Source organism: Anastrepha obliqua, chromosome 5 (genome assembly GCF_027943255.1).
Source record: "Anastrepha obliqua isolate idAnaObli1 chromosome 5, idAnaObli1_1.0, whole genome shotgun sequence".
NCBI lineage: Eukaryota > Metazoa > Arthropoda > Insecta > Diptera > Tephritidae > Anastrepha > Anastrepha obliqua.
Window position 1 is genome coordinate 5166437 of NC_072896.1, and position 12866 is coordinate 5179302.

Sequence of the window (12866 nt, forward strand, 5' to 3'; positions counted from 1 at the left end):
TTAAATCGGAGTTTTGGATCCAGTAACAGTAAATAGGACAGTTGCAAATGAGAAAGCCGTGCGTAACACCTAAAAGAAAAATTATTTGTACAGTTGAAAAATAATTAAATTAAATTGGTGAACTTCAAAAATATGTACATGCCTTATAAAAAAATTGTGGAGACAAAAAGCTTAATATTTTCTAAGACTTCCGCTAAATTATTTTCGAGCTATAACGATTTTAAAATATATTCAAATATTTTTGTTTTTTAATAAAATTAGTTTTTAAAAATATTTTTCACCGAAAATCAGCTCAGATAATACAAGTTTTTAAACAGGGTTAACAAGGTTTGCAGAATTTTCAAGACAATCAAATTAACGGCGGTGCGTTGATATTTGCAATACAAAAATTCGGGAATTCAATTAGGTATAAAAATACGAGAAAAAGGTGAGAAAATACCTTTCCAATGATATCTCAGATGTCTAAATCGGCAAAGGTTTACTTGGGCTATTCAAATTTATTCTTACAAAAAAAAAAAAATAAAATAAAATAAAATAAAATAAAAAGTAAAAAAATTGAATAAAAATTCAAAAATCTTCTTCTTTTGATTCCGTTTACACAATTTACAAAAAAAAATTTATTTAAACCTGTTAAGCATAAAATCTCGTTGACAAATTTTTTATAAAAACTGTGCAAACTGTGTAATCATAAAACGTGCTATCTCCTGAGGCGCATTTCTTGAAAAAAAAAAAATTTTTTTTTTAATTAATTTTATTTGTAAAAAATCGGTTTATAGAGGTAGTTTCAAATCGGTTCAGACCACGTATCTATATGTTTTTCCGAAATATTTTGGTGGAAGTCTTAAAATGTAAATAGCATCAATTTTTTTTGTATGAAGATCAATGCATTCTATGTATGTAAACATGTGTAAATATATGTGAATGTATGTAAATATATGTATATGTATGGGTATATTTATATTTATGCACTTACCCATACAAACAAACCGTAATCCAGTGTGAAAAAATAAGCGGTTAATTTGTTCATCCGTTGTGTGCGCATTAAAGGCAAAATGAGGAGGCGTCTCATGCGCGGAGACATGGCGTCCCAAGGCAGTGTCAAATACAAGAAATCACAAAGATCATTGCCCTGTAAAATTTGACTTGAAAGTAGATAAATATTATTTTTTTTATAAGAAAAAAAACTCACCTCACTTTGCAATTTGGCGCCACCATAGCAATACATGAAAATCTGAAAGCCATTTGCCACTGCAAGCAAACTGTAAATGGGCACATATTCCAGATTGGGTAAGCTACCGAAGGAATATATCAATACGCATGTTAGAAAACAGTCTATTCCCATGTTTGCGAAGAGCATTGGACCGAGAATCGTATTGCACTCCAGAATGAAGGCAGTAATTGAGCGATGATACTGCGAAAGTAAGGCCAGTCTATGGTGAAACTCCTTAAAAGAATTGTCGCCGTTTGCCGCAGTAGTAGCCATAGCCAATACTTTCAAGTGAAGAATACGATAGTGCGCAGTTATGGCTTGGATGTACCAAAAGTAAAGGTTATCCATGGTAATGGCTGGCACTGTGACGAATAGCACGCCAATAATAGTTATAATGTACGTTGAAATGTAGTATACGAGTTTGGTTGGATCGTATGGGAAGCTGTGTAGGAAGGTAGAGAAAATGTTGTTAAATGATTCATTGCTGGCTCCAAACACACTCACGTGCCCTCATACGGCAATAGCGGCTGAAAAGATGCGCCTTTTATATAATTAATCAACATATCGAAAAGTGGTCGCACCCAGTAGTAAAACACAGTTGAGGCATTGGCAAAGAGATAATACTTCGTCACACGAAAAGCAACTCGACTCTTCAGATACCATATGAAACGTTCCTGTGTATGGCCTAAAATGTTTCGATATGAAAGTTTAAGATATACGAGTGGATTTAGTCATGGGTATTCTGCGAACCTACCCTCCATCGCCAGCGCCTCCAAATCGTTTACCAGTTGCTTGTGACGGCGGGCATAGCGAAGAAAAACCAGTATCTTAATAAAAGACAAAATACTGTGCAGCGACGTCTCCACAGATACAATTGAATCGGTCAGTGTAACGAAATGCCATAGTAAATTGGTCAGCTGAGACGATAGCCAAAACATAAAAAAGAAAAAGATGATAATGAAGAGGGTAGGCCGTTTCAAAGTAGGCGAATCCACTGGACCTAAAATATCGATACCAAGTATTTTGAGCGCTGAAAAACAGAATTTGATAAGTTATATAAGGCCATAAAGACTATTTGCTAAAGTAAAGCACTGCAAATTTTTAGAATTAAATCAAATGGTGTAATTTTCGCTTTTTACGTATTTTGTGGAAAAAAACTTACTCGATGTAATTCCAAAAAAATCCTTTATCCTCAGCATTGCGTTCGATGACTTTTTCGCTTTCTTGACAACTCAGAAGTGAATAAACGGCAGGCTGCTTGACTTTTATGTTAAGACATTTTTCAAGTATGGGCAGATATGAGTGCGTAGAGCTCATTAAATAATTAAGTGACAGGAACCAGTTGGGTTGCATAGCACTTATGCACATCGAATCCTATAATTAGGTAATAACACAGCTGGACAAACTTGGATTATTTTATACGTAGTTCAGTGGTCAAACGTTTGTTTATTGTTTTATTTAGGCGTGAAAATGTGGAGGTCTTTATGTGTAATTATCATCACGTGCGCGAGCGTCGCAGTCGCATTTTGTTCACCTGAGTTTGATTCTGATGGTGAGCGGCATACTTAGTCCCTTCCGTGTTAGCGTAAGTGGAATTGAAGTGCTTGGTTTTGCTAGCTCGTCTGCTGTTTAAGTGCTGAGTACGTTGCTGCAACAGGGCAGCCATACCTGTCGGAAAGAAAAGTACTCAGCCATGATGTTGAGGGTCCTGCAGTTTTGTAGGTGTTTATCACAGAGTCGAGCTTCTCAGAGTTTGTGAATGAATTCCTGGGTCATTTCTGACTCAAACACTAAAGCAATGTGCTTTGGCGGAAATTTCTAGTTAAATTTCCAATCCAAGAAGGCTAGAGAAGCGGAGTCTCAAGTGCACATTCATTCACACCCCCATCAAAAGGAGGCGGACGTAGGTATACACTAATCTAATACTAAAACCACAACGCAATGAACACAGGGTTATAAAATGCAGGGTATGTATATCCCGAACCAGCTGAAGGCAGCTATTTTCAGACACGTTATGGTCTATGGAATTCTGGTGATAAATAGCGTTTAGTGCTAAATAAAAGCGTAGTCACAGTTAGAGAAATCTTTATTTACTCAGATAGTCAGGCAGGTCTAAAATCGCTCCAAATACTCGTTCAAGACAGTAAAAGAGTGTTACGAATTATTAAAAATAAAAAAAACCCAACTGAAATCAGTTAAACACCTGCGTTATCGGTAGACAAACGGGGCCTGAGTGGGATATGGGTCGCACTAATAGTCTACTCAAGTTAAGTAGGAGTACTCAAGAATCGAGTAGGTGTTCTATCTGGGCACTGTATAATTGGAAGACATATCAGTAGATTAGGCGCGCTACCTCATGCCTATTGTAGAATCTGTCACATCATGAGGGGCCTCTAGCTGGCCCAGGAGCATCGAAGGACAGCCATTTCACCTAACATAACCTAACGTAGGGCCTTACAGTTATCTCAGTGCGATCTCGAGAATTGTCCAGCTGAATCATAGAGAATGTATAATTATTTACTTAAAAGGGTCTTGCCGCGGCACTACTATTAAAATTTTGCCAATTTGAGCTCATAAAAAGTGGAAATATTTTATGTTTTTTACCCTGCATATCTCTAAAACAAGAAAAATTGACGGGAGGTATTGGTTCTTGAGAGATTTCAGCAGAGTGCAACTTTTGTTGGACTATAAATAGCAAATATTTTGGAATTGAGATCCAATGATAGAAATTAAAGGATTAAAAAGACTAGGAGAAAATCATTTATAATTCATATACAATTCAATTTTGTTTTTGACTAGTTTGTGGGTATCAAATCAAAGCTACTGATGAGTGCTTTAATACAGAGTATTTTTTAGATCTCTGAGTTACCAGGGTCTCGAGATATAGCCGAAAAGGTGGACCAAGGTACCCTTGGATGTGTTTGTACAATATGGGTATCAGATGGAAGCTGTTGATGAAAGCTTTTAAGTGAAGTAATTTTTACTGCCCGTTTCCGGGATAAAGAAAGGAGATGGAGCAGGAGATGGAAGAGGAAAAGGAATAGCTACAGGAAGAGGAAGAGGAAGACCACTTATTATTAAAGATTAAAAAAAAAAATTCTAAAAAAATTTTAAAATGTTTCATATACGCTTATTATATAAACGTTACTCTGAAGTCAGTTATAGTGAAAAATTCATTGTATCATTGCCGGCGTGATTGGTGATCGTTTCCTTAATTTTTTGCAGAAAGGTTATGCTAATATTAGATATTATCTATATCATTCATATATTTACGTATTACCTGTGTACTCACAAATATAGGGTTGAAGCAAATATATGTCAGTTTTTTTACTTCGCCTGGAAAAGTTTATACAAATTTAAGAAGAGTAAATAGAACTTATTTTATATCAGACTTCACGCAAAAAAGTCATTTGCACCTGAACACATAGCTGGGTTAAAGCGGAGGGGAATAGAACAGTTCTCTTCTCCTTCTCTGCTTTTTCGTACACGACGAAGTGTATGTATCATAGATTGATGTTGTTGTTTATGTGTAAAGGGGAGCACATCTATGCAAATGCAGAACGGAACAACGACGCTATCAAACTTTCTTTCTGATCTGATTTTCAAGCAAACAACAAGTGAGTATTTTTTCTCCAGAGAAAACCACGTTTTTAAAATTATTTTCTGATAAAAACAACCATTTGAGTAAATATTTAGAATATTTTGCATCTATTTGATAGGAAAAGAAGATTTACTGAAATATTTAAAATTTTTCACGCAAAATTGTTTCAAAATATTATTTGCCACGATAAAGCCGGAAAAGAAAGAAGAATATTGTATACAAAAGAGGATTACAATAAAAAAAGTAATGAAGTAAATCACATCAAACGTTTTTTAATTGCTACTGCTACTACTATTCAAAACTTCTTTCATTACTATTCTTGCGCGAGAATTTTTATAAAAAACACACAGTATTTTTCGGCTTAATTTGATTAATTAATCTAGATTTTTTTAAAGACGACCAGCGGAACGGGCGGGTTTTCGCTAGTTCACTATATAAATGACCAAATTTTGGCAGAGACGGTTCGTAAAACTCGAACATTTTTGGGTCATCGTGAAGCACCTTGTCGGACCGCAATACAGAAATTGGTGAAAAAATTCGAGCTGTTGGGATAAGTTAGTGATGTGAAGAATAAAACCCGAGCACATCGCTCAAGAACAGCCGAAAAGATTGCTGTTGTAGCCGAAAGTGTTGAAGAAAACCCAGATTTGTCCATTCCTCGTCGTTCTTTGGATTTATTCATTCCACAAACGTCATTACACCGTATTTTGCATAAAGATTTGGTCCTTAAGGCTTATAAAGTCCAGTTAGCACAAGCACTCAAGCCGGCCGATCATCAACAACCATTAGCCGTCGTGTCTTTGCTGTCTGGGTCGTTGAAATGCATGAAAATGATCCGGAATTCCATCGAAAAATCATCTTGAGTGATGCGGCCCATTTCCACGTCGTTAGTTTCGTCAACAAGCAAAATTTTCGGATCTGGGGCTTAGAAAATCCAAGAGTTTTTGTTGAAAAGCCTCTCTATCTTCAACGTGTTACTGTTGGTGCGGTTTATGGTCCGGCGGAGTCATTGGACCTTACTTTTTCGAAAATGAAACTGGAGCAATGGCCGGTATACTTACAGTTTCAAGCCGACTCCAAATGGCAGCTATTTTTTATGACGAGCTTTTTCGGAGGTTTGTCATTGCTTGCCGAGGGGCGGCCGGTATTAGAAAAAACTTTTTCTTCTTCTCTCTGAATTCCGAATGGTAGTCACGTACCAACCCATTCGGCTATGGCGGCTGCCATTTATAATTCATGGACAACTGAAATAAATATTTGTAATATCCCTTTGTTTTAAGAATATGTTAAATAGTACTTACAATTAAGGGGGAGCCTGCTTTAGAGGCTTCAAAAAATCGATATTTTTTTTTGCATAAATGTCTTCCCAAACTATCCTTAAAATTTCAGAAGCAAATTGAAAATGTTTTCGGAGTTACAGAAGAAATTGTGAGCAAGCGTCGAGCAGGTATACGAGCGGCCGGATCGCTCGAAGTGCGATTTCTCGGTTTTTTATTTTTACGACTTTTCCTAATTGGCGGGAAAGATAGGGAAAAAGTTAAACGTCCTAACGAGATAACATTGATTGTATTCGGAATTAAATTCTCTTCTAGTTGAACCTAAAAACCTTAAGAAGTTTATGATTAACCCACTTTTTAAACAATCTAAAGTGAATTTGATTTTCCAAAAAAATTAATTTTTTTTAATTAGCGAAAAATTGTTGAATTTCTCACTTCTTGTTTAATTTCCTTGGTTTAACTAGAAGCTATAATATACCAAAATAAAAACTTTTTGGGTTTTTGGTTTCAGATGAGAATTGCGACCTGGCATTCATATTATTTGTGATATTCAAATTTTGGGACGATCGTTCCAGTCACGAGCAGACTCAAACAAATGTAGATTGGAGTGGCCTTAATTGGCGAAATGTTGATGAATCAGGGTTTTTTGTTATTAAGTATTGCCTCACAGACAGATTGAAAATATGATTCTGAAATTTGTCAAGAGTCTAAAATAATTTTAACAGAATTTTGTAATGCTACTAAAACTGAAAAAAAAAATGAAAATTACAAACCAAAACTTAAAAAAATGTACGTAACAACAAAAAATACGTCTGCCATATCTAATAGTGGTAATAATTAAGAAGCCATTGATAACAACAATAATTGTGAGTGACGTTAATCGCTCATAAACAACAACTTCGATAAAAATGCCCATGAAAACCAGCAACACTGCAGCAGCATTGACTTACCATTAACCTGAAAAAACTAATGAACTGAAAGCTGGCAGAACAGCGTGAAAAACTACCTGCAAGCACTGCAGTACCGAATACCAAAAGCAACAACAGCAATACAAGTCATACATTGGTTGATAGCGGAGTCATCTGCAACAGCTGAAGAAGTAGGAAGTGATTAAGTCAATGTTAAGGAACCAGCCAAACCACTTCGCGTACACAAAGAACACTGACAAGGCGAGCTGGAATGCTTTAAAGATTATATAACAGCGCTGGCAATCGTTTGGCAAACATGTTATGTAACCAGGAAGAGATTTGTTCTAAAAAAAAAACACAATAAGAAAAAACAGCACAAAACCCTTTTGACGAAAAATGAAACTGCAGTTAGCAAATGAAACTTAAAGTTAGGAAACACTTTCAGGCGTGGAATAAATTATTAATTTCCAGTAATCGGCAGCCAAGTGGACACACTTTGTGAAAAAAAGCTTAGCAGTTGATAACGAATTCTTGATTTTCGACGATGATTCTATAGGAAAGACGCCTGGCGGTAAACCAATGGGCAGACAGCGGCAAAGTGCCTTGAGCACACAATATAAGAATTAAAGCAAAGACCCCCGCTCTGCGCGCTTGTTGTGAATAAGTGGCGCAACTGGGCAAACGAGAGGTAAATTAGGCGAAGTTTTTCGATCTGAATTCTTTTTTATCGGGACAACTAGTAAGTTAGCACCCAGACAACATTAAGTCCATTGTATTGCACTCGGGTTCCTTTTTTAATTTTTTCAAATCTACTCAATCTCCGAAGACATCTGAGTAGATTCTATAGTGCCAAGAAGCCAACACCTCAAGTCTGATTCGAGCGAGGGCCGGGCAAACGCACAGAAAGTGGTCCGTCACTGTCTGAGATGCCTACCTTTTCCATGTGCTTAGCCCATAAAAAGTAGGCCGTCATTAGTACAACCAGCTGCTTACGGTCCCTTCTGCTTAGTGACAGGAGGATCTGTGACAGTCGGTCGGACATGATAGGTAACATCAGTTTAGTCCAGCTGCAGCCCCATCTGCCGATCCAAACTGCACGGATTTATAGAACTCAACTACCCTTGAAGTGGTTGGAGGACTGTCTAAGGCCATGAGCGCAACTTGGCTGTCGCTGCCGACACATATAGATATGCCTCTCTACTTGTTTTCCACAACAAAGTTCATTGCTTCTTGAACGGCATACACCTACGAGCTTACACGAATGAACGATTTTAGAGCTACTAAAAAAGAATTAGATATTTTGTTAAAAGAAAATGAGATTTCTTTAGAATTTCATTGGAATCTCATTTAAGTGTGCACTCAGGCAAGTTATTATTTTTTTCTGAAGATATTTCCTTAGATATATTTTTTTGGTACTGTAAAATCAGTCTTTAATATCATTTCCTCACTGTTTTCTTCTAAAATAGCTGATATTCAAAACAAAAAAAATACCAGTCTAACGGTTAGACGGGATAGAAGTGAAACCTTCCGTAAGACAAACTGAGAGAGAATAAGACGAAAGCAGCATTAGGAGCGGGATAATTATAGGTTCATTATAATATTGCTCTAAAGTTCATATTTTATTTTCTTCATTTTATTTTATTCATCCTCAATGTTTTCAATTTCGACAAATCATACGAGTGGCTTATGATAGATAAAATATGATACAAATGCTTTGGTTTCGATGTTGTCAAAAAAAATACCCAAACGGACCGAAGAAACGGACTTACAAATTTCTTCCATTTTCGTCTACTTGTATTCATATAAAAATTTATGTCTCTTCCCACCAAAGCTAAATGTATTAGTATATTTCTTCTTGTATTTATTCAACGCTGAAATCCCGGCGGTACTGCAATACCGGGCCAACCCGTGGCAGAGGTGGAGAGCAAGCCCCTAAAACACTCCGCGCATTTCCAAAAATTAGTTTAACATTTGTTGTCCTCCGATGGATTATCTATCAGATGTTAAGCTGATAGGAACAGATACCACACTACCTAGTCAATACATTTTAAATAATAAACCTAATAAACCTTTTGAGAATTACACGCTCACAAAAATTATTTATATCAACATATAATATAACGCTTCGTAACTAAATAACTTTTAGGCCAGCGACGACAGCATGGCGCGGTAGCCGAGCGACTAGTAATGTGAGCTTCCGATCCAAAATCCTTGGTTCGAATCACAAGAAAAAATAAAAGTTATTTTTATTTAGTTCGTCGCTACGTTTATATCAACATATAATATAACGCTTCGTAGCCAAGTTGGTCGCTTTTTTCGTTTCACTTTTCCTCAAATCACTCCCAACGATTCTAAAGAAGTTTTCACTTCAAAAAGAAAATCTGTGAATAAAAATCGGCTATACACCTTTCTACAGCTTTCTAACTCTCTTGTCATAAGAGGCGTGGGCATGAATATTCCACTTAGTGAAACTTTATTGATTCTTAGTGGTCACCTGGTATTGAGAAGACTCCAAACCATACTGCAATTTTCAAAACTGGATTTTACAAAAACAAAATTGTAGGTTATTTTAATGTATCAGTCAGCAAGAAGTGTTATCGAAAAGGAAATAGAATGAACAAAATTCTCTAAACAAAAAGGCAATTCAAAAGACGCAATTACGTTAGCTCCACATCGGATGCTGTCAAATTCTCTGAGAATCGAATAGCGGAACCGCGAATTTTAACTGTGGCTGAGACCAAGTAGAAAAGGACCTTCTTACACACGCATGCACATATCAAAACAGTAAATAAAAAAAATAAAAAAATAAATAAAAAAAAAATAAATAAAAAATTAAAAAAAAAAATATATAAAAAAATAAATTAAAAAAAAAGAAAAAAAAAAATAAAATAAAAAATTCAAAACAAAAAAAATATATATATAAAAAATGAAAAAAAAGAAATTAAAAAAAAAAACAGAAAAAATTTAAAAAAAATATATATAAATATAAATATTAATATAAAAAAAAAAATTAAAAGAAGTAAATATATATGCATCTTACCTATATCTATCTAATTTTTGTAATACTCTCATAATTAAATCCCAATTTTTTTAATAGCTCGAAATCACTTAAAACTTTTGCTTTGCCAATAAGTTTCGATAACCTCCCAATTAACAAGCCATGGTAAGTTCACGGTTTGTGAAATGTTTTCTTTGTTTTCTGTTTTTTTTTTGTAAAAAGCTACCTTAAGAACAAAAAAGTAGCAGAAATTTGCAATAAGCAAATAACGACAGCAATTCATGTGTCATCATGCACTTACTTACGTATATATGTATGTGTGCATAAATGCAAGTACATGTTCCTAAGTGCAGCAGACTACTTCTTAGATGCGTTGTTGTGAGAAAGCTTTTCATTTGCGCCTGAGTCGGCCAGCCAGCTGGAGGTGAGCGCTTGCATTGAGCATCGAACAGTCTTCAGTTACCAACCAGCGAGTGCAGCACTTCTTCCGCGTATAACAAACCATCTATACACATCAACACACACAGCAACACACGAGTGGCATCACTTGCTGAAGAATGTGCAAATTTACAAATCGTCTCTTTGTCTTCACGCTGCTGGCGCTATTTGGTGTGCCCAGATTGTTGCTGGTGGATACGGCAACTATTCGAGCAGAACACAAAAGTGCTGCAGATGCGAAAATTCTGGACCTCCTGCCACTTAACGATTACGAGAACAACTACGATGTGCACTACGATCAGCGACAAAAGGGCAATGAGAATTTGCGTGTGAAAATGGACAGTTTCTTTATTGAAATGCCGCCAGAGGACACCGAAGGGCTGGCAGAGGACATATTGAAGGAAATTCGTAAGTGGAAAATGAATTTTAATTTCTATTAAATAGTATCTGCCGCATAAGAATTTTCAATTAATTATAATTATAATTAATTAAAAACAAAAAGTATCCTATGCACTTTTCCATGTTGGAGGGGAGGAATTGCTTTTTGATCTGGCTGATGCACATAGCAGCAGCAGTAGCACAGAGTCCACAGATAAGACGCAGCAGAATGAGCTTAGGGCTTTGAAAGAGAACAAACTGGAGAGCTCTGATCAGCACTTTGATGGCCAGCAGCAGCGTGATGGTATAGAAGAAGCGCCGAAAAACGAAGTGGAAGGCAGAAATGCGGCAGCGTACAAAAGCGGTGGATTGTTGGGCGCAAATAGGGAGCCAGAGTCGAAGCGTGTGGGTGCGATGTAAGTACTTTTAATGAGAAAAAATAATAATAATTGAATTTTTTAAGCATTAGTTTATAAATAAATTTCATAAATACTTCTGGTCGTTGGTGGAAGATGATTCAGAAAAAAAAAACGTTTTTTTGATGATTAATTTTTAACAAAAACTACAATAATAAAAAAATTCTTTTATATTTCGACAGCACAAAACAGCATTTTAACACTTTGCTGAATTTGCTGAAACGTATGAGGCGCAACTGAGACCGAGAATAAGCTAATCTGTCAACTCAATATTTTTCCATCGAATAAATTTTTACCACTTGAAACACACATACATATACCTATGTATATAAGTATAATTGAATGTTAAGGGAAAGAGCTAAAGACTGATGTTTTTAAAATTAAAAAAAATAATAATAATTAAATTAAAGCTTAAACTTTAAATATGTATTCATCATTTTTTATAAATAAATCTGGCAAGGCATTTAAGACAGTTGTCGAATGTTGTAATAAAATACAATTTTTTTAGGAAATTATTGTCATTTCTCTTTATTATGACAATATTGGTATATCTTAATGACTTATTGACCTTTTCTTTCAAATAACCCCAAAGAAAGAAGTCCAACGGTGTCAAATCATATGATCTTGGCGGCCAATTGACATCTCCGCGACGTGAGATTATTCGGCCATCAAATTTTTCGCGCAAAATAGCCACTATTTCGTTAGCTGTGTGACAAGTGGCACCCTCCTGTTGAAACCACAGATCGTCCACATCCATATCTTCCAATTCGGGACATAAAAAGTTCGTTCTCATCTCACGACAGCGAACACTATTCACAGTAACTGCCTGACCGGCCTCATTTTGGAAAAAATACGGCCCAATGATGCCGCCGGCCCATAAACCGCACCAAACAGTCACTCTTTGTGGGGGCATTGGTTTTTCGGCATTCACTCTTGGATTATTATTCGCCCAAATGCGGCAATTCTGCTTATTGACGAATTCACTGATTGATTTTCTTCGAACGCCCGTTTTGATTTTTACACCCGTTCGATTGTGTATCTTTCCATGGTTCAAATTGAGTTAGTCTGAAATTGAGAAACGTCAAATGAAATGCAGAAAAAACTTGACGTTTAGGTGTTGTTCACATTCAACATCTGCCCTTGAAATTTAACCATCCTTTATTGGCATTTTTGCATTGCCTTTTAAGTACCTTAGAAATCACAGAATAGGTCAAGTAAAAACTTCTGAGCCATTTTTCCGTTTACTTCAACGATAAAGCGAACTTAGTTAGAATTATCCGATTTAGATCAAATTTGCACCATTTTGATCGATAACTTTTGTCTATTAAGAAGACAAATTCATAGTTCCAGATTTGCGGAAGCCCTCACACACACCATTGGGAAAAAGTGGTCCATTTTCCTCACAAGCACTCTCTTGAGACCTGTTTTGTACCATGTAAACAATTTTGCGAATGCTTGTAAAGTTGATAAAGGTCTGGCGAATGGTCTGGTCTATTCGTATTATGCAATACAATCTCTTAGTAAAGCTCTTAGTACTTCTGGTGCGTTGACATAGATACATGCGGCCTAAAGTGAAGTTGATGAGACAGAACACTTCTTTATGGGCCAATTCTAGTCGCTTATGGTTGATCACCTACTTT

The 12866-nt window shown here is 35.9% G+C and overlaps 2 protein-coding genes and 1 non-coding gene across 3 annotated transcripts; 1 reads left to right on the forward strand and 2 right to left on the reverse strand.

Annotated features, from left to right (window-relative positions):
* On the reverse strand, nucleotides 1–2876 carry LOC129247300 (odorant receptor 45a-like). The gene is made up of 6 exons (XM_054886374.1): nucleotides 2745–2876; nucleotides 1965–2127; nucleotides 1715–1895; nucleotides 1190–1652; nucleotides 974–1129; nucleotides 1–69 (listed from the first exon to the last, which is right to left on the reverse strand). The coding sequence occupies exons 1-6, from the start codon at nucleotides 2874–2876 to the stop codon at nucleotides 1–3; spliced, it is 1164 nt and encodes a 387-aa protein (XP_054742349.1).
* A 5981-nt stretch (nucleotides 2877–8857) lies between these two features.
* Nucleotides 8858–9052, reverse strand: LOC129249528 (U2 spliceosomal RNA). The gene has a single exon (XR_008582664.1). It is a non-coding gene; the product is annotated as a U2 spliceosomal RNA (small nuclear RNA).
* A 1499-nt stretch (nucleotides 9053–10551) lies between these two features.
* LOC129247302 (uncharacterized) lies at nucleotides 10552–11466 on the forward strand. Its single transcript, XM_054886376.1, has 3 exons — nucleotides 10552–10840; nucleotides 10935–11226; nucleotides 11409–11466. The coding sequence occupies exons 1-3, from the start codon at nucleotides 10552–10554 to the stop codon at nucleotides 11464–11466; spliced, it is 639 nt and encodes a 212-aa protein (XP_054742351.1).
* The last annotated feature ends 1400 nt before the right edge of the window (nucleotides 11467–12866 follow it).

Excerpts from the sequence above, each read along its gene's own strand:
- LOC129247300 (XM_054886374.1), bottom strand. The coding sequence starts at position 2,876 with ATGGCTGCCCTGTTGCAGCAACGTACTCAGCACTTAAACAGCAGACGA. Across the intron at positions 1,653-1,714 it reads CTATTGCCGTATGAGGGCAC|CTTCCCATACGATCCAACCA; the intron begins GTGAGTGTGTTT and ends CTTCCTACACAG. Across the intron at positions 70-973 it reads ATTACGGTTTGTTTGTATGG|GTGTTACGCACGGCTTTCTC; the intron begins GTAAGTGCATAA and ends TTTTTCTTTTAG.
- LOC129247302 (XM_054886376.1), top strand. The coding sequence starts at position 10,552 with ATGTGCAAATTTACAAATCGTCTCTTTGTCTTCACGCTGCTGGCGCTA. Across the intron at positions 10,841-10,934 it reads GGACATATTGAAGGAAATTC|TATCCTATGCACTTTTCCAT; the intron begins GTAAGTGGAAAA and ends AAAAACAAAAAG. Across the intron at positions 11,227-11,408 it reads TCGAAGCGTGTGGGTGCGAT|CACAAAACAGCATTTTAACA; the intron begins GTAAGTACTTTT and ends ATATTTCGACAG.